At 45.1% G+C, this 21,845-nt stretch overlaps 1 protein-coding gene across 1 annotated transcript in view; it reads right to left on the bottom strand.

Moving 5' to 3' along the window:
- Positions 1 to 21,845, bottom strand: part of RYR3 (ryanodine receptor 3) — a 511,176-nt gene that overhangs the window by 154,771 nt on the left and 334,560 nt on the right. Inside the window, exons 33-38 of the mRNA XM_072738189.1 lie at positions 18,533 to 18,619; positions 17,879 to 18,105; positions 15,462 to 16,257; positions 12,812 to 13,012; positions 7,329 to 7,431; positions 5,891 to 6,028 (exon numbers count right to left, since the gene is read on the bottom strand). Of these exons, the coding sequence (XP_072594290.1) occupies positions 5,891 to 6,028; positions 7,329 to 7,431; positions 12,812 to 13,012; positions 15,462 to 16,257; positions 17,879 to 18,105; positions 18,533 to 18,619 (1,552 nt within the window). The remainder of the gene's footprint in view (positions 1 to 5,890; positions 6,029 to 7,328; positions 7,432 to 12,811; positions 13,013 to 15,461; positions 16,258 to 17,878; positions 18,106 to 18,532; positions 18,620 to 21,845) is intronic.

Raw genomic sequence — 21,845 nt, forward strand, 5'->3', positions numbered from 1 at the left:
ACAGGAAGGTCTTCCACTCTCTGCACTGGGTCTTAGAGCATCCTCTGGGCCAACAGTATGGTTGGCTCCACCAAGTGGCCATGATGCCTGCTCTTGATCAGTGGAGGTCAGGGAGGAAGGTAAACCCACTGACTCAGGAGATTTGGAAAGTTCCTCAGGCTAATTTCTTTTTGCTTTCCTGGTGCCTGGCTGCAGGGTGCAGGAGGCACCACTTGTTCTTCCTTTTAGGGGAACGAGGATGTTACTGGGGTCCTGAAGGCCCAGATCACTAGGCTCTCGGGAAACCCGAAAGGAACAGTCTGTCGCCACAGTCTGGAGCCCTGTTCTTGAGGCTGCTCTGTTTGCCCGCTGTCATAGGGCCCCATCAGGTGGCACTGCTGCCCCGGTCGGGGTGGCCGTGGTACAGGCCTGTCCTGGGCTCCCAGGGCTACCCTGCCGCAGCCCCGCGTCTACTTGTCCCAGCTCCACAGTTAGTTTTGGACGCGTACCCTGGTGCCTTTCACCGGCGTTGCTGGCGGGGCTCGGTGGGGGGTCGGGCCACCCTCCAGGCCCTCCTACCGCCCGCCACGACTGCAGCAGCCGCTGTGCACCAGGAGCTGCCCGCGTCCCGCCTCGCGCTCCACGGCCCGCGTGTGGCATCAATGTGCACGACCGCCACGGGGGTAAGGAGGGCCCAGCCCAAGTCCTCTGCCGCCCGGGCCAGTGCCTCGCTCAGGGCAGGTGCTCCACAGTCTAGGCAGGAGGCCAGGAGCCCGGAATGCGCGGCCACCATCCGTGCCAGCCCCACCAGGTCTCCGGGAAGGCGGCGCGGGCCGGTGGCCAACGCGCATCTCTCCGCCCTGTCTCCGCGGGCCTGGCCGCAGGCACCACCGACCACCAGCGTCCCCGCAACTCGATGCATGAGCGGTACAGGGTGGGGAGGGCCGAGGGCGGTGGTGGTTGGGGGTTAGGCGCGGGCCCATGGCCGGGAGCAGGCCGGGCCGGTCTTCATCCAGCTGGGAAGGGATTTCTTTTCCGCCCCTATGTGTGCCCTGCTCCCATCGGCCCCCACCCCAGGCCCTGGCCTGCTGGGCGCCCTGAAGGAACCTGGCCCCACCTGCAGAGCACAACCCCGGGCTGGGCCTCCTCCCAGCTTCCTATGGGGAACCTCATCCAAACCATTTTGCTTCTTTCTCGGTTGCTGGGCGGCAAAGTGGGAACCTGGCTGGTGCTGGGCCTAGTCGCCAGCAGGGAGGACAGAATCAGATGAAGTGACATTAAGCACCTGGCACAGTGCGTGGTGCGTAGTTCACCTCTAGGCCAGTAATCCACACCTCCCTATTCGAAGGCCAGCTCATGAACAACCTTAATCGCACCTGCACCTTAAATTTTCCTTTGCCACTTAACCTATTCATAGTTTCCAGGGATTAGGACGTGCACACCCTTGGGGCCATGATCCTGCCTCTACCCCAGACTTATTTGAGTCCTTGGAAGTGCTCATCTGGAGTGTTGCAGTGACATCCCAGTGGGCCTCCACATCCCCACTCTTGCATGGCAATCCTCTGGATTGCTGTCTGGCTAAGGCAGATCTGACTGGTGCCTAATACAGTGCCTGAGATACATCAGGTGATTAGCAAACATTCTAAAAGCCAAAAAAAAAAAAAAACTGCATACTCTGTGCCAGGCACACTTAGAAGCACTTCAAATTTTTAACTAATTTTAATCCTCATGTCAGCCAAGTGAGGTATGAGCGCTATGCCTGTTTTACAGATGAGAAAACTGCGGTACAGAGAAGTTGTCACATGCTCAATCTCACAGATAATAGGTGGCAGAGAAAGAATTTAAGACCAAGTGGCCTAAGTCTAGAGCCCTATGCTCATAACTATTTCACTAGTATTGAGTGAATGAATGATTCAGTCCTCAAGAACCTTTCACAGCCACTGGCTGGCAGGCGGGTGAGCCAAGATATTATATAACTAATAGGGATGGTGACTAGACTCAGGAGGACAAAGGTCTGACTGCTTATGCCACTACCATGTGACCCTATAAAGTTAATCTGTCTTTACTTCAGTTTCTTCAACTATAAAAGAGGAATAAAATCAAGTACTTTATGTACTGCATATTGCGAGGATTACCTGAGGTAATACAGAAGTGCTCAGGACCCACAGGGTACCACGTAAATGTTAACCCCTCCCACCCTGCAACTGTAAGGCCAAGTAGTATAAAATACATGGTGGCGACTGGCATGTCCCTCTAAGACTGAATATATTTAATGACTGGATTTCCAAGCCACTCTATCCTACCACGACCCTACCCCTCGATTCTTCCCCAACCCATGTCATCTGGTTGCCACTCCTGGCATATGACCTAAACTTTTCTGATTGGGGGGGGCTTTGCCAAAGCAGCTCTTCTCATCAAAAATGTCTTTCTCTTCTTATTTTACCTGCTTATCTACTTTCTTTATGGACACCTGCCCAACTCCTCCTCTGGCTGCCTACTGTATTTTACCTGTACCTTTATTGCAGCATATCCAAACTCATGATTATATTAGTTACCTGTTCATACCTGTCTCCTCCATTCTTTATAAGATCCTCATTTTCTTCAGCTTTATGAGCCTCTCGAGACTAACCTACACTGGAGGTCGGAAAGATTTGTGGCAATGAGTTAGATATGGAAACAGGGAAGATATGGTCCAAGCACAAAGACCTAGCAAAGAAAACAGGGACACAGATACTCCATGTAAAGTCATACGTGCCCTTTAGAAATGCCATGAAATGGCAGGGGTAGAAAGACAGAGGAAGAGGTTGAAGGGAAGGCTTCGTGGAGGAGGTGTCTGTGCACGTGCATCATGGGGAGAGGCTGTTTGGAGAGAATCTGAAGAGGCTTACAAATATTGCCTGAGTGCCAGAGGTGGACCTACCACCAAGTTGCCTCATTTTGTGTGTAAGTATTTGTGTTGGGCTCTAGACTTATTTCTCTGGTGACCAGTAGACCTTTCCCCTCCTTAGCACTCAAAAAGCTGCAGCATTTAGGTGGGAGAGATTTTTGGTGATGGGACAAGAGCAGACACAAGTGGCAGCTTTCTTTGCAGGGAGAGGATGATGGAAAAACCTCCGTGGGGAGAGTGTTCGCTGAGTGACAGGGGTCAGGAAGGCACCAACTTTGATCTGCGAAGTGACAGGTGATCTTCATTTGGTTAATTTCAGAATTTAGCAGAAACAGCTGGTTCATCTCTTCTGGGGGAATAACTTAGTGGCCACAGATTTACATTCACAGAAACCGTGCTTTTTTTAAAAAAATTATTATTATTATTATTTTTAGAAACCGTGCTTAAACTGCAGTGTATGAGAAGCCTTGGCTTAGAACTAACAGGCAATAAGCTTTCTTAGGAATTTGCTGGATCGGGATATGCCAAAGAAACGTGACGTAGTACCGCGGGCTGCTACTGTTGGATCTTCTTTACCTCTTCATTACCATACGATGTTTTGATGGGATTGTAACAGTTTTTGACAATATGGCTTAGCGTTAGTTTAGGCAGATCCCTGTAACTCTGGGCCAGCTAACAGGATTCTCGTGAGGTTTGGGACACTGGTGGATTCCTTTTACCTAGAAAAGCTGACATTTTCCTACAGATCATCTGGTCAACACCAACTGTCCCACCTACCCTGAAAACTCTGAGTGCAGATCTCTGGCTTGGTCGACTCTGGCAGGTTAGAACTTTGACTTCTGTTGCATTTAGATTTCCTACATGTAACAGCGAGTCACAGTTGTGAGCTACCTCACAGGTGGACTAAGACTGATTAAAAAGATGATGCTTTTAAAAAGCCATTCTGTGTGTAATAGCTAGGTCAAGGGCTTTCCTGGACAATGGAAAGAACATGGAACCAGAGTCAGAAAATGTGCAACAAGCCACAGCCTTAATCATCCTGGTTACCTTGGGCTAGTGACATTCAGTCACCTGGAAATTCTTCTGGAACCAGGTAGTGGTAGAAAGAATAAATGAGCACGTATCCTTTAATTCTTCAGAGTCCTATTTTCATCAACTATACAGTAGAGGAGTGAAAAAACCCACCAGTAGCAAACTGATGCATGTGAAGTATTTGGGAAGATGTCAATTCACTATCCCATGTTATTATCTGCACTTTTAATATTTTACCTCACATAAGGGAAGAAAAATTAGGTAAATAATCACATGGACAAAGCTACTAATGTTTTAAAATATTTTAGCCTTATATTGCAACTGGCTAAGTATTCAGAAACATGGCTTCCATCCCATTGGCTAAAAGCAATTTGGGGAGTATGGAGTGAAACCATTCCGAAGAGTTTCTCTTCATTTGTCAGCCCTGAGGGAGGGGCTTTATGTGTCTGGAACATTTAGCCAGGGAATCCATTTGCTGACAACCAGACATACTTCACCACCTTCATTTCTGTTTCTGGAAATCCAGATAGGACACCAATAACACAAAGCTTGAACGTCTCATAATTCTCCTTCTGGGAGAGAAGCAGCACGAGGTGGAGACACAGAGTCTCATACTTAAGCAGCCTTGTTTGTACATATTCTATCAGAACAGAACATGGTCCTTCTTCCTGAGGCCTGAAGTAGTAGTGCTGAAGACTGCAACCTTTGGAGCCTGGATGCCATTCTTAGAGTTACAGAGACTTCGCACAGCCAAGTGATTTCACCTGACTCCATTTACCTACCATGAAAGGGTCACCTTGTGGGACTGTATCATAACATATTATGTTAGGAAGAAGCATCCACTTTCAAAATAGAATCTCAGCAGGTAATATGGGTCAGCTCAGGCTATTTTTAGTTCTGCTTTGGCAATGACCACAAAGGGAATCTAAACTCACTTTTTTTGCCCTCAGAATCCTGCTGGCACATTCTCATCAAAGACCTACCCTTTCCGTGGTGATGGATAGCCTGATCAAGAGTTGCCAGTGCAACTGCTGCCACGTACCCACACCACACTTTTCCAGAGGCTTCATAACTTGTGCTAGAAATGGTGAGGATTCTTTCCCTTCAGAGATATTCTGACAAAGATGGAAGGAAGGTCAATATAAAGGGCAGTAAGATGTATGAACCCCAAAGTAGTGTTTTCAGACAAACCAATCATAGCTTGACAGTCTATTGCCCTATTCTATGATTTGAAAGCATGTTCTAAAATGGATAGGAATAGGAAACAAGATAAAAGGCATCTGTGTTAAACCTCAGAAGTTCCTTCTTTAGACAAATGAAATATTTGCAAAATTTGGTACTAAAGAGCCTACTGACTATATATAATACACACACACTTGTCTTGAAATGTTAATAGTTTGTAGGCAGTAAACTGCCCTACAGAACAAATTATGATCTTTTTTAACAATGAGAGGAGTCATGTCTACTATAAGGCTTAGAGAAATGAATTTGGACAAGGTTTGGTGTTGTTGAAAAATTGAAGGTCTAAGTCCTCTAGGATGCTGTTAGGAAAATCATAGCCAATCCCAAAAATGACCCTTCAAAACCCATGTCTTATTTCCTTTACTCCCCTGTGTCATCATTTTATTTTCTCACTGAGGCAATTTGCAACGCTAAGGAACCACAAGCAGAGGTGACAAAAATGACAATGGCTAAAGGAAGAAGACAATGGAAATCTTAAAGAACAGAAATATGCTTATAGGCATTTTTAGCGAGACGGATAAGAGCAGACCCAAAGTAATAGATCCCTCAGGTTTCAGAAGACTCTGAAAGTAGGTTCCTTAAATCAGAGAAGCATAGCCCCAAATACACAACCACCACCATCAATTCTGAAAGAACACCCAGATGCCTCCTTGGAAGCTTAGAGAGTCCATTTCCAAGTATCTGTCAGAGAGCCAGTTGCCTTCATCAGGTCATAGAAGAGCACTGTGATTGAAAGGCATGGCCACTTACTAGGGTATCTCTCCTCCTCTTCTATCGGCTGTTTCTTCTCAGGCTTGGGAGGGCCTTTGATTTTATACACCAAGGCACGGAGTTTCCCAGTCCAGGAGGTGTCCTCCTCCTCTTCTTCCTCCTCCTCCAGTGGAACTCCTAGCAAGTCACAGAACAGAGCAAAAACCTCAAACAGTACATGACACCACCATATGACTGAAAGAACATAAAGTCTATGCTTCCCACCCTTCTGGAACCTTCTAAAAATACTATAGGCAGCTCCCCATAATTATGTATCTACTAGTTTTTTTTTTTTTTTTAAAGATGATTTCTGGTATGCAAGGACATGGAGTAATTTCAAATTCCACACTTAACTTTTTCTAACCCATGTCCCAAAAGGGCTCTAGAGTACCTAGGAAGAAAGACTTAATATTGAGTCATTTCAAGTGAAAAGACCAATCCATCCTTACACAAGCAACACAAATGCTGAGAACCATTTAAAATCAGCAGCTACGCATCAGAGTAGGGACTGCTGGCTTAGAATTCTTCAGGGCATAAGTTACTAGATTTATATCACTGTACAATCTATGAAGCAAAGGGAATCAGAATCTTGGTTCAGCTGGGAGCAGAGTCCACCTGTCTAAGCAAAGTGGGTGAGGTTTACAGAAGCATTTGTTATTTTCCTTCTATAGAAAACTCGTTCACTTTCTTCTATCTCACAAAATTTCTTCTTGGAGGAAGTTTCTTTTTTTATTTTTATTTTTATTTATTTTTTGGAGAAAGTTTCCATCATATGATTACACTAGAATTATTTCCTACAGCTTCTCTGATCCAAGTAGTTTGGGCAGAATCATTTCTTGAGCAATTAGTATTGTACAGTTAACCCTTGAACAATGCAAAGGTTGGGGTGCTACCCACTCGCACAGTGGAAAATTCACATATAACCCTGACCCTCCAAAACTTAACTGTAAATATCATGCTCTTGATGGGAAGCCTTACTGGTGACAATATATAGTCAACTAATACGTATTTTTAAATGTCATATGTATTCATTGGGCTCTCTGCTCAGTGGGGCGTCTGCTGCTCCCTTTCCTTCTGCCCCTCCCCACCCCTGCTCATGGTTTCTCTCTCTCCCTCTCTCTAGCTCTCAAATAAGTAAAATCTTTTAAAAAAATTATATGTATTTTATATGTACAGTATTCTTATAATCAAGCAAGCTGGAGAAAAGAAAATGTTATTAAGGAAATCATAAGGAGGAGAAAAACAATGTATGGTGCTATACTCTATCTATGGAAACAGAATTCCACATCCTAAGTGGACCCCTGTAGCTCAAACCCATGTTGTTCAAGGGTCAACTGCACTTTTAAATAGAAAACTTTCTTCCCAACCCCCACTAGCTGCTAATGAGGGAATCAGGAACAGACTTGTCTTTGATAAAGCTCTCATCACAGAAGCTCACCACAGTGAATGAGAAGGTCCTCATGGAAGTCATATAGCTCCTCCCGGATCTCCTCTGGGCAGGGGCAATTCTCTCCCAGTTGAAAGTTAAGAAGCATGTTGATCTTTGAGGGACAAAGAAGAATAGGTAGTTGGTTCTCAGTGTTGGTGAAAAGAACTCCGATCCGGCATGCCTGGGTGGCTCAGTTGGTTGTGTCTGCCTTCAGATCAGGGTTCTGGGATCGAAACCCTAGTTGGGCTCCCTGCTCAGTGGGGAGCCTGCTTGTCCCTCTCCCTCTGCCCCTCCCCTCTACCCCTTCCTCTGGCTCATGCAGTCTATGTCTCTCTCTCAGATAAATAAATAAAGTCTTAAAAAAAAAAACCAACTCAGATCCTGCTTAGACACTTAACATTCTTTGCAAATTTTATTCAACTCAAATTCTTTTATAAAGGCCAACATTTGGGACGCCTGGGTGGCTCAGTGCTTGAGTGTCTGCCTTTGGCTCGGGCCGTGATCCCGGGGTCTTGGGATTGAGCCCTGCATCAGGCTTCTCCCTCTGCCTGTGTCTCGGCCTCTCTCTTGTCTCTCAAGAGTAAACAAAATCTTTAAAAAAAAAAAAAAAAAGATGGCCAACATTTAAAAGCAGCTTTCCTCCTTTTTCTGATTATAATGGTAATTTATTAATTGTACAAAATTTGGAAATACCCAAAGAAAATTTACTTTGATCCCACCACACAAAGATAACCATATTTATCTAATATCTCCCTGTCTTTATGTATGCAGATGGAGAGCATACTCTAAACATTTCTGTTTTTCCACTTAACAATTTATCTTGAGCATTTTCTTATTTTACTGGTTTTTTTTTTAATTTTTTTTTAATTTTTATTTATTTATGATAGTCACACAGAGAGAGAGAGAGAGAGGCAGAGACACAGGCAGAGGGAGAAGCAGGCTCCATGCACCGGGAGCCCGATGTGGGATTCGATCCCGGGTCTCCAGGATCGCGCCCTGGGCCAAAGGCAGGCGCCAAACCGCTGCGCCACCCAGGGATCCCTATTTTACTGGTTTTTAATAGGTACATTGCATTTCATCATACGGATGAATAGCAACTAATGAAAAAGTGGATGTAAAATTAATGATCTGTTAAGATATATTCCAATTGTTTCCATTTTTTGTCCTTATAAAGTTTGTTTGAATTTCCTTTTGCATAATTTTTTTTCACATCTCTTATCATTTTTTAAGGATAAACTCCTAGAACAGAAATGACTAGATCAAAAGGTTTGCACATTTTATTTTATTTTTTTTATTTTTTATTTTTTTTTATGATAGTCACAGAGAGAGAGAGAGAGAGAGAGAGAGAGGCAGAGACACAGGCAGAGGGAGAAGCAGGCTCCATGCACCGGGAGCCTGACGTGGGATTCGATCCCGGGTCTCCAGGATCGCGCCCTGGGCCAAAGGCAGGCGCCAAACTGCTGCGCCACCCAGGGATCCCTGTTTGCACATTTTAATGGCTTTTGAAATGACTTGCCAAATCACCCTCCAGAAAGCTTACAACAATCTGCATTACCAACTTTATACAAGAGTGTGTATTACTTTGCCATCTCCATTACAGTAATGAAAGTTAACACATTTTCAAATATTTTCCAATTTAATGGCTGAAAAATGTCATATCCCTGTTGCTTTAATTTGCATTTAATTGGTGAGGTTGAATTTTGTTTTTCCACACTTAAGGGCTATTTTTCTTTCTTATCTTTCTTTTCTTTCTTTCTTTCTTTTTTATTTATTTTTTATTTTAGGAAGGCTCCATGCCCAGTATGGAGCCCAACATGGAGCTTGAAGTCACAATTGTGAAATCATGACCTGTGCTGAGATCAAGAGTGAGACACTTAAGCAACAGAGCCACCCAGGCAATCTTATTTTATAAATTTCCTATTCATATTCTTCCTCCATTTTTCTGTTGAGTAATTTTCTTCTTAAAAATTCACAGGTATTTTGCACATCCTTAGACTATTCACTCTTGGTAGCATATACTCCAAATATATTTCCTGGATTTTAGTGAACTTTTAACTTTATTTACAGGATTTTTTAAATTCACATATAGGTTTTAACATGTAGTTAAACCATCTTAGGGATTCCTAACTGTTTTATGCCTTGGATGACTCTGACAGTCTATTGAAACACCTTGATTACTTCTCAGATTTGTATTTTGAATATTTATCATAAAATGCAGCATATTACTTAGAGAAACAATTATACTGAAATCTAGTTATCAAGACCATAAAAAAGAAACCTGTGACACAGTAACAAATGTACTTAACTGATTAGACAAAAAGATCTAGTAGCAGGTCTCATATCTACTGTCATCTGGAAGTAGTGATGAATGTAAATTGATATTTCAATGTAGGACAACCACTATATTGGTTTTTCAACCGATATGAAAAAAAAAAACAACAACAGGCAATTTCTGTTGCTGGAAAAGTCAGGTATTTGCTTTGCTGCCTAAATCAATAATTAAAGAAATGCTATCAGAGATCAATGACAAGTTGGTGCAAATGAAGTCATTCACTTCCTGCTCAGATTCAGGGATGTCTCAATTCTTCCCAAAGACCTACAACCCCAAGTCAGTGACTATCTAGAGAGACTGACACGATAGCTAGATGTGATGTTGTCCATTTTGCTGCCTCACGTAGGGTAACCCAAACACTAGGCAAAGGCGTTTCCTCCTTTTGTTTAGGATTTCTAGGTTAAAAACTTTACAATCTCTTTTCTTTGCCACAAAAAACAATATTTAATGTTATTAGGAAGATCCTTATTCCTTCTTTAAAGCTTCTACCACAAACAGCTTTTTGGCAGTAGGGAGAAGTATGGTTGTTAATAAAATAATATTCATAAAACAGTTTAGAGAAGTACTTTTTGTGATTGTTAAAATATGGTAACTATATCAACATATATTGATAGGTTGTTTATTGAATTAAAACGAGATCTGAAGATCTAGCTTCAGGGTCAGAAAATTAATTTCTCTGCTGAAAGATCTTTCCTTGGAACACTTAGGAAGCAGTGGCCCGCCAGCCTGTAGGGCAGAAAACCAAACGGGGAGTGAGCTCAATTTTCTGCTGCACAGGGCATACCCTTTAATGAGGACCTTTTTAAAGTCAAAGGTTTACTGACTATGCCTGGCTGATTTGCCAACAACCACTGGACTGATCTTAATTTTGCCTACTTTTGTACTTGGTAACATCCCCCAAGTATATGTCTTTTTCATCTCTCTATGCTACATAGATATAGGCTGAAAACCTTTATTTTTTCCTCAAAGATTACAGAAGGATGAGAGAATCATATCAGTATTTTGAAATTCTAATTCTTACCAATCCAATCTTCCAAGTGATTTTGCACTGGATCTCCTGAAGTTGATCTAAATTCTCCTTTGTTGACATTCAATTCTGAATTATTTAGAAAGCTCGACTGGTAGGTTTCTTCTAGAAATGAATACTGAGAGGGGTGGTTGGTGGGACAGCTGAATTTGATAGCAATGAGTGTCCCTTCTTTCATTTCATTCCTAGACCAGCAGCATCAACATCACCTAGAAACTTGCTAAAAATGTAAATTCTTGGGCCTCTCACTAGAGCTACTGAATTAGAAGCCCCAGAGCAGGGGAGTCAGAAATCTGTTTTATTAAGTCTTTCTGGTAATTCTGAGGTCTGCTCAAGAACCCCTGGTTTTACACAGTGAGTGAAGAATCTTTCAAATAACAGACGTCTGACACAAGTCTGAAATGATTGCCCACTGGGTTACTGGGAAGACTAAAGGAGGAAGTGATGGAAGGCCCTGGGGACAGCAGAAGAGAAGGCAAAGAGGTAGTGGGGAAAAAGAGAGGTGGGAGCCAGTGTGGCCCTTCCAGGAGCCAGGATTATAAACTGTCTGTGAGGACAGTGTTAGATGGACAATGCAGTCCTAGCTGGGGGGTTAAGCAGATACTTTGGGAGACATACATAAACTACCCACTGGAAGAAGTGAGTTGCCGGCAAAAGGTCAAAGAACATGGCAAGAGGCAAATGCAAATACCTCTAACGCTGAAGCTGATCATAGCACATACAGAATGTTTACTATACGTCAGGTATCCTGCTGAGCAACCTAAATGCATTATCTCATGGGATCCTCACAAGAAGGGAGACAGGGAGATGAAGACATCCTCATGCTGCAGCTGGAAACACTGAGACGCAGAAAGGCAGTTGCCCAAGACCACATAGCAAGCGATGGGGGAGCCAGAGCAGGAGCCAGGCACCACATCGGTCTCCTATCCTGTTATTCACAAAAATGAGTCAGCATTTGCCCAATGAAATGGGAAATGTTCACACCTGTTGCCAGTCTAAAAGCAGCCTGACATTTGTAAACCTTGCGGAGTAATTCAGGCTCAGTGCACTTCCCTCATCTTGGTGCGAATTACCTCCTCCCTTGACTTGAAAGGGTTTTCGCATTTTGCCTCCAGCAAAGAGATGATAAGCTTTGCCTACTCTTTTCAAGGCCAGGATCATTCAAGTGAATTTTTTAAAAGCCAAAATATGCAGTTCATTTTTAAGCCAATATAAATATCTATGTTCTAAAAAACAGCTTAGGAAAGTAATTGGACCAAGCTGTATCATTAATATCAAATGGTGGTAATTATACTGATAACAATTTTTGGATAGGCTGCTTATTAAATATAGGTAAGATCCAAGGATCTGGTTTCAGATGCTGAAAACGTATTTCTTCACTGAAAGCTCTTGTGTTTTGACTATTTAGGGAGCTGGTGCCACACAGCCCACAGGATATACGTGAACAGCTGAGCTGTAGGGCAAACACAAACTACTCCTGCTCTCATCTGCAAGTCACTCACCAGGATTCTCAGTCTTCTCCAAGTGGCCTTCCCATCTAGGCAAGGCTGACTGCAGGGTGGGGTTCTGCAAGGAATGACAAGACCTCACAGAAGGGACTTCACTTGCCCAGGCCTGTTCTCCTAGCTTCTGGGGGCTGGGCAGCTTTATGAGGGTCTTGATCCTGAGGCAAGGAATGTAGAACACTCAGATGAGAGAGACTGTTCATGTATTCTCAGAAATTGGGAAATGTTGACTGTGCTCTGTGGATCTCTGTTAGAAAGTAGTGAGCTCTGCAAAGACTGGACAGACATTCTTCTAATGGTAGCTCCTCGTTGGTGTGAACGCTGGATCCTGACAGTGAGTTGGTCTCTGGCTCAGTGATAGGGAACAGGTAAAAGTGAGGAAGGGAGGGGAGGAAGCAATGCCCATGTGAACTTTTGGATGGATTTTTATCCCCATCTAAGATAACTGGCAGATGCTCCAGTTGCCACTAGTATAAGACCAGGCCTGTCTCCTGGCCTTGTGCTGGGTCATTTAATCACCCACAGCTCTCACAGCCCCTGCAGGCATATGGAGGTTGCATGTGCCCTGCTCTGTGAGGTTGAGGTTCTTCCAGAGGAATGGCAAGGAGGCTCAAGAAGAGCTTCTTACCTGCTCCTGTGGGGGTGAGCGGAACTCCCTGGTCTTCCGGGCAGTCAGGGCTGCAGACATGTTCAAGGCCTGCATGAGCTCATTGTAGCGGAACTTCTGATTTGCCTGGAGTTTGGAGACGTAAATGTCGCCGAACGCCACAATGGCTTCCACTCGATGCTGTAGCTCACAGTCGCAGAGGTAGCTGAGGAGCTCGCACATCTGCAACAGAAGCTTGTGTTTATGTTAATTTGACAATACTTTGTACACACTGGTGAAGCAGCTAGCATCCCCATTTTACAGAGGGTAGCACTGAGATTCAGGCATTCTAAGTGACTTGCCCAGTGTCCACAGTAACCATAGAGCCATCACTTGAATCCAAGTCTGCCTGAATCCAGACACCAACTCTTTATCTGCAGGTTAGGAGGACAACAGGAAAATGAGCTCCCCAAAGACAGACTAAACCTGCCTGTAGAGAGGGAGAGCAGAATTTCTAAGAGAGTTCTTCAATGGCTCTACCCTCCAGGTAGAAACCACAACTGAATTGCACAGGTGAGCTCTGGGTCCCTCCAGACATCTTCTGGCTCTGGATGAAGGGAACTAAAGACTTCTGTTCCCCTCTCCATCTTTCTTTCTTTTTCTTTGTTGGCACTTTCTGTCATTCGTTCTTTTAGACTATCTACTATTACTAATCTTAACACTATTCGAACTTCTACTGATAAGGAAAGACAACAGCCATAACTTAGTGTGGACTATTTGCCAGACTCTGTACCAGGCACTTGCCATACTTTCTTCTTTAATCCTCTGTGTTCCTGATATTTTTATTAAAGCAGAAGTTCTATTAACCCATCTCCACTCTGCCAGGTGAACCAGGACCCAGAGCATATGCCCATCACGCTTGTGGTTCTAGTTATAACATTTAATTACAAGTAACGTGTGCCATGAAATAGGAAAACCAAGCTGGATGACTAGGAAACATCTGTAAAAGGCAAATTTTAAAAAAATATTTACTTATTTATTTTAGATAAAGAGACAGAGAGTGTATGGGGGGAGGAGCAGAGGCAGAGGGAGAGAGAATCTCAAGCAGACTCCATGCTGAATATGGTACCCAATGTGGGGCTCAATCTCATGACCCTGAGGTCATGACCTGAGCTGAAACCAAAAGTGTGATGCTTAACTGATTACCTAGTGTCACCCAGGCACCCCAAGGCATCATTTTTATAAAAAATACTAAAAGTTGGGTGTAAGACAACTACAAAATTTTGGGAGGAAATCATTAAAATATAGAAGTATTCTATGCTCAGGTTGCTTTCCAATAACCTCTAAATCCACAGACCAAACTTGGGTCCCCAAACTGGCCATCATGCACGTCAAACTGTGCATGACAAGTATCATTTACACAAAAGAGAGGCATCTACATGCTGGTCAGGGACTCACATTAAATAAAAGGTCTTGGGTCCACATCAGAAGAGCACATTTATACATGTTAATAAAACTGTTGAAGGTATATATGTAAAATGTGTTGTTTCTCCTCTACATGCAACATTTTGATTAACTGGCCGCCTACCAATCCCATCACATTGGCTATGAGAGCTTCATTTGAAGATTACTTTATTATAATACATTTTATTTTATGATAAATACATTTTATATTCCATTTTATGATGATAAGTTTGAGTACTATGTTGTATTATACTATCATCCAGATTTTATAAACTATAAAGCTAAGGCCTTGGTAAGTTATTGACTTGGCAAGCTTATACAGCTAGTAAGTGGCTGAGGGATGCCTGAGCCAGGCTGACTCTGTGGAACAGACAGTTCTGCTCTGTTCACTTTCATCTCTCTTTTCTCAGTGCCCAGAAGACAAAAGTTATCATCTTCTATTCATCACTGATGCTAGCTTACATCTGATAAGACTACGCTTAGGAAATGCTGAGGTTTCCTAGGTGATGGCAAGGGGGCAGCTCTAAGTTAGCATGAGTCTTCTCCTCAGCTCAGAGAGCCATTGATTTGAATGCCAGTGCAACAGGTCTACAAAGGCTTGGTAATCAGAACCTGGCAACGAATGAGAGCAGGTGAGGAGTGTGGCCACCCTATGAGCCAGTTCCTCTGGTCTGTTCCAGAGCCCACGGCTCCTCCCTCCTCTCCAGATGGAGTCTCAGAAAGGAGCCATTCAGTCCCAAAGGGAAAGACATAAGATCAGGGCCAATCCATCACTAGTTCCATACAAACATTTCTAAAGTACATGCCTTGGGACACCTGGGTGGCACAGTCAGTTGAGCGTCTGACTCTTGGTTTTGGTTCAGGTTGTGATCTCAGAGTCCTGGGACTGACCCTGAGTCAGGCTCCACACTCAACATGGAGTCTACTTGGGTTTCTTACTCCCTTTCCCTTTGCCCTTCCTCCCCAATGCTAGCTTACTCTCTCTCAAATACATAAATCTTAAAAAAAAATAAAATAAAGCACATGCCTTATTAGTAAGGGTATTTTTTGTTTGACCTGGGGAGTACATTGCATGTCAGAAATTCGCACGACCAGCAAACACTGTCTCTCTGAGTCTCTGCTCTAGTCCTGATTTAGATTGTGCGCTGAATCCTAGTCTTACCTGCAGGCTGCACTGTAACCCTCCCCAGGTCTTCTCAAGGGCAGGAACTTTGCTGCCCTGAGTTACCTGAAGCTTGACGGACTCTGGCAGTCGGGTCTGCAACAAGCCCTTGACCGGAGCCTCCTTGCTGGCCTTTTCCCCAGCCTCCACTGCCTTCTCCTCCACCTGGGTCACCTCTTCCTTCTCTGTGCCATCCTCTGTCTCTCCACCATGCTCCCCAAACACAGAGGAATCAATCAGGAGGAGGATCTGCCGGACGTCATCATCATCAAACACCCCCATGACCAGCAGGGTCCCGACGAGTTTCAGCACAGGCACAAATTGGAACTCTACAGACCCGCCGACGGGGTCCCGGATATGAGCCCCGCTGTGCTGCACTGCCTCCGTCAGCATGCTCAGTGCCTTTGTCTTGAGAATCTCCAAGGGGATCTCAGGGCTCTGCTTCTGGTGCTCCTCGCCAGTCACAACAAAGCAAGGGGTGGAGAACCTGAATCCTGGCTTGAGGCATGTTCTGAGGCCCACTCCGGGTAGCCCGTGCCTCTTGGACTCATCTGGGTACAGGCGGATTTTCCTGGTGGTGCTGGTGATGGGAATGATGTACTCATTCTTCATCATTAGCTTCCTCTCCTTAGCATGGGCCAGGTGGATGCTGATGAGCAGGTCATAGAAACCAGAGCGGAGGAGGCCGGGGAGGTACTTGTTGTCTATGGCATAGAAGAGCTGGGACAGGTCCACGTGGCCACACAGGGCGTAGGCCACTCGGCTGTTTCCCAGGGCGCACACGGCACTGTAGAGGCGCAGCGTGTGGTAATGGAAGTGCATCAGGTCCTCCTGCTCGCAGAGCTCTAGGACATCCACACACCTGTGGGCACACAAGCAGTCAACCACTGCACGGGAAGGGGAACACGGCAGGGTTCGGCGCAGCGCTTTTCTCTGAATCCCCGGGGATGGTACCCGTCTGTGAGGGCACATGGGGTAGAGAGATGGAAGGGTCTCTACCCCAGCTTGCCCTCACAGGTGATTCCTCTCTCATTCCTGGTCCATATCCCAGTTCCTGATAATCTTCCTGCTCTACCTGCTAAAATCTCAAAAGTGTCAAAGACTTGAAGACATGGTTTCCCAAATATGAAAGTCCTCCCTATTAAGGAAAACCTCCCAACTGGAAGGGGACTGGAAAACACTGAGGTACGTCAGAGAAGTGACTTGGTCCTCTCAACTGTCGGTGTTAGGAGGTCTTCTGCTTTCTGAGGCAAGAGATGTAGGTCAGAAGAGGAAGCCAAAGCCCCTTGTCAATCTGCATCATTTCCAATCTACCTTCATCCAGGCTTTCCCTCCCCTGAAAACAAACACACCTGCACTCTTGTCCAGAGCAAACAACACTTTCCACCCTGAATTCAAGCAGCATAATCAATTCACTTGCTCCTTCCTCACTTCACTAGCCTATGAGAAGTCTGCGTGCTCCTCCCTCATCTGTGGGGGCCCAGGGCGCACTCTGCTTCCTGCTTGCCTTGCTCCTCATCATGGATCTGAGGATCCTCTGCAATTGGCTTACTTGGCTGGACCCCTATTTTTTCTGGCTCCTGCCCCGCTCCCCACCCCCCCACTACTTTGTCCCACCACTGTCCGTGACCCAGTTGAATACCTAAAGGGGAGCTGGAGAGGTGTCATAGCCTTCCACTCCCCATTACTTTGTTTTTACTCCAACAGATCGAGGGGTGATAATATGTTAACAATAAAATTATTTAATTCTTAAGACATACAGAAACTCTACTAGATTCTACCAACACAATGTCACTTGTTTCTCCATGCAACCCTTTGGGTGGTTATTTTATTTATATCAGAAGGAAGTCGAAGTAAGTTACATGAGCAATTTACCCAAGACCACAAGGTCAGAGAGAGAGAGAGTGCTGAGATCGAACCTAGGCTACAATCCAAGAGTACGTCTTAACAGGAGCTGCTCAGGAGCCCATTCTTGTCCTCTAAGCAAGCTAGGCCTGCTTCATTTTCCCCATTCTTGTCAATAAGAACATATGTTTCAGGATCACACTGGAGTTTTTAATTAAAGGGATGGAAATGATCTTGACAGCAGGCACTTGGAGCTACAGGGAAGGCCCTGGGGCAGGCATATTGGGGAGAATATCCTGCGAATTCTTTCTTTTTAAAGAGATTTTATTTATTTATTCATGAGAGACACACACAGAGGGGCAGAGATACAGGCAGAGGGAGAAGCAGACTCCCCGTGAGGACCTGCCAGGACCCTGGGATCACGACCTGAGCCGAAGGCAGACCCTCAACCACTGAGCCATCAGGCATCCCTATCCTGTGATTTCTCAGTGAATAATGGAAGTTGAAGAAAGGAAAGACACTGAGGTTTTGAAAAGTCAGTGGACTGAGCAGGGCCTTCGGCCAATGAGGATGCTGCTCTTTCCCTTTCCTTGCTCCTGCCAGGCCTGCCCCCTCCACTGTGGGCCCCCCTCCACTACCTGTTCTCCTCTGGGATGTGGAGCGCCATCATCTGCAGGGGCTCCAGGCACTGCACCACCCAGCCATGGCGCTCGCTCACCCGCTCTGTCTCCACCTTCAGGAAGCTGCTGGGCATGCGGCTCCAGAGCACGGGCTGGATGGTTTGGACGTCCAGCCGAGGGGGACACTGTGGAACTGGGTTCTTCTCTTCACTCTTAAATATGGCCGCCGACAGGGGCATCGCGTTCTGGAGCAGGTGGAAAGGCATCGAGGAGGAAACACATGTGCACTCAGGAGGTGCTCGGTTGCTAGGGAATGCAACTCGGCCCATGATGAGCAGTAAGGTTAGCATAAACTAAGGAGACAAATGAATCCTGAGCCTTTGAAGCTTTACTGGCCTAAGACCTTGCAGAGTAGGTTCTATTAGCAGTGATTACTTCCTTCAGCACCCAGTAGAAGTGGGAGAAAGGAAAACGAGAACCTACCTTCTGTCATACGAATTTCATAGGTAAGTTTGGGAGCTGGGGTGGTGGTGGGGGGAGATCAGTGGGGGGAGATCAGTGGGCGGTGTATGGGGAGGGTGTCCCTTGTTTTCTGAGGCCTCGGGTTTTTCCCCTAGTGGTCAATGTTGCCTTCTTTTATCATAGCCATTGGACAAGGGGGCAGATCAATACCTTCAGCTTCCCAAGTTCAAACTGAAACAAGGAGGTGCTCGTGGGCTGCAGGAAGACTGCTGGAAACACTTTGGTATTGGGCTCCACCTGGAAACCAAGACAAATGGAGAGGTTTGCTCAGAATTATAAAACCACAGATGGTTAAGTCGTTGGTTGTTTGAATCAACACCCTCATTCTAACCTTAGCTGAAAGAGAACACCTAGCTGGCGCATCCTTTCCACTGCTCAGAAATTCTGAGATTTGGTGCCTCTTGGTAGTGACTGTCACTGCCCTCTGCCTCATTCACTCTCTCTTTCCCCCTACTTGGGCTTGAATAATCTCATGTTCTTTCATTTTCTCTGGTAACTGCAGCTAACAATTCCCTCCAGCACTCAGGGTGTTTGTCACACATGGGGACCTACTAATGTGCCACCAAAGGTGGTGGCCGCTATTGGTCAGGGAACAACGTGATGGCCTGGCTCTTCATAGAGTGTGGAGACAACTGGCTCAGAGGGAATGCCATCATTCATCACTCCTGCCCACAGAAGGTGATCACTGAGGGTGGTGCAAGGGCTTCAATATTATTTCTGAAGGCACAGGGATGTTGACCCGGCAAGCCCAATGGGCATATTACAGCAGGCCTTCTCAACCTTACCATCACTGACATTTATGGTTGTGTAACACTTTTTTTGTAGGGGCTGTCCTGTGTATTGTAGGATATCTAGCAGCATCCCTGGCCTCTCCCCAGAAGATGTCAGTAGTACTCTCTACCCCCACCATAGTCATGACAACTAGAAAAGTCTCTGAAGATTGCCAAATGTCCATAGAAAAACACCCCCAGTTGAGAACTGATCAGCAGGTGCTTCCCTGGAATAACATAAAGAGGCTACTTCTGGTGTCTGTTTCCTTTTCTTAAAACCTATTTTCACTTGGTTCCTCTGGACTTCTCACCACCCCCTTCTCACTCTTTCTGATTCCAGTTCTTACATTAAACAGTGTGGGATTCACTGTCTGTCTTCTAGCTGCCACTTAGATGAAGTGTGGATTTATTAATGACAGCAGGGACTCCACTTACCACTTGCCCACTTTGATACAGGGTTTTTAATCAGATTAGAAAGACCATGTAAGAAGAAAAGGGATTTTAATTTTACCAAAGTCCTTTGCCTTTAAGTAAATTTGGACATTAGGAAGTTCTTGCAATTCTCTTGGAGTTGGGGGATGGTGAGCATCATGGATATACCCTAAGTCGGCTCTCAGTGAGTCATTCTCTTGTACAGTTCCCTCCCCTAGAACCTGTGTCTTGTTTCTAGCAAATAGAATATGGCAAAAGGGTAGGATTGTTACTCCCTTGGTTTGGCTACATTACTTAAGATTGTGTCTCAGTCGAGACGCAACAGAGAAAGTTCTCCGCTTTGCTTTGGAGAAGGAAGTGACCTGTTCTAACAGCCTGTGAAAGGCCATGAGAGGGAAACTTCAGGGGATCTCATGGGACTAAGAATGCCCCTGGTTACAGCCATCAAGAAATGGAGCCTCCAACCTACAAATGTAAGCAACTGAATTCTGCCAGTGACGACATGAGCTCAGGAAAAGGACCTTGAGCTCTGGAAAAGAACGTATGCTGTTTTGAGTCACTACATCCATAGCAATTCATTATACAGTAACAGAAAATGAATACAGAGGTTTTCTTTTTGTCATAACATTTGGTTACAGGCCTCCTTTTAATAATGAATTTCTTCAATGTATTTAGACATAAGATTTATAAAAACACCCATCTTTATGGCTGTAAGTGACTTACAAGACTACATGGTCTGTGCTATCACTTGCTCATGATGAAACAGGTCAGACTGGTTAGACTGGACTTGCACCCAGTACCCAGGGATCCCTCCTGGTACACTGCAGGGGCTTACAAACTAAGTGTAAACATGTGGTTTATGCCTAATGCTTCAGGTATCCATGGACCATGTGAAGGGATAAATGCCCGTAAAGCCAAAATGTGGGGATGGAACTGCTAGAACTGCCTGGCGATGTCTGAAATAAGCTTTGTGAAGGACATTTAACAAATATTTGCTACCTATTATATATCTGCTTTGTGCCAGGTCCTGAGTTTGCAGCGGAGAAAGACACAAATGGGAAATTTTGATCAGATACATCCCTGGGCTGGCCCCCAGATTTCTCAGATATCTGACGTCTGACATCTAGAACAATCTAGAACAACTTGCCACACTCAAATCACTTTGACCTTCAGTGAAGAGAGGTCTGGTGGCTGAGAGACTTCATGTGGACCAGCAAGAAGCCCATGAATCTGAGCCCGCAGGGACAGATAAATGCATGAGGCCCAAAGGTTTTCTATGCTGAACGGAGTCACACTAGTACTGGGACCTATAATAGGCTGAAGAACGTGGTTATGTTTTCAGATCTTTCAGGAATGGTCCCTGCAAACTTCATAAACCACTCAGCCAAATGCCAGAGCCTTCCTCAAACTCCACTCCCAAGAGGAGGAGCTTTCAAAGCATTCCAGATGCCTGGAATAGGTTCATGTCTACCGTGCAGAGTATGCTCCCATCATGATGAATAATGGAGATTTATCTTCAACCACTCAAGAAAGAAGAAAACACAAGTTTTCTTCTTGTGAAGAACATGGGTGTATATGGGGATAAAAATGGCAACTGGGAGAGCAGAATCCTAGGTGGCCTTCCTCACCCGTGGGGTTACTCTTGTGACTGTGTACATTACATGGCAAAGGGATTCTGCAGATATAAGTAAGGTGACCTCAAAACAGAGACAGGACCTCTCTGATCTTAAAACAGAGAGATTATCCTTGAGGCCCTAATCTAATCACATGAACCCTTAAAAAGCGAGGTTTTCTCTTCTTAGGGCCAGAAGGCAAAGTGGGAGAGACTGAAGCATGAGAAGAATAGGACATGCTCTTGTTGGCTTTGAAGATGGAAGGGGCCCTGAGAAGGAATGTGGGCACCTTGGGGAGCAGAGAGGTAAGGAAAGGAAAGGAAAAAGACTGGCAAGGAAGAACAGACCTCAAACCTCAGCCTACCACCCCACTGGGTCCTGACAGCAACCTGAAGGAGCCTGGGGCACATTCCCCCCAGAGCCTCCAGAGACAGGCAGCTGGGCCCAGCTGCCGCCTTGATTCTGGTCTTGTGAGCACGTGAGCAGAGAACCCAAACATACAGGACTGGGAAATAACGTTTTGGGTTTTATGTTTTCGTTTTTTAAAAAAGATTTTATGTATTTATTCATGAGAGACACAGGCAGAGTGTGCCTGAGTCCCTACGGGGAGCCTGATGCAGGACTTGATCCCAGGACCTGGGGATCACA

The sequence above is a fragment of the Vulpes vulpes genome, chromosome 15, assembly GCF_048418805.1.
Source record: "Vulpes vulpes isolate BD-2025 chromosome 15, VulVul3, whole genome shotgun sequence".
Taxonomy (NCBI): Eukaryota; Metazoa; Chordata; class Mammalia; order Carnivora; family Canidae; genus Vulpes; species Vulpes vulpes.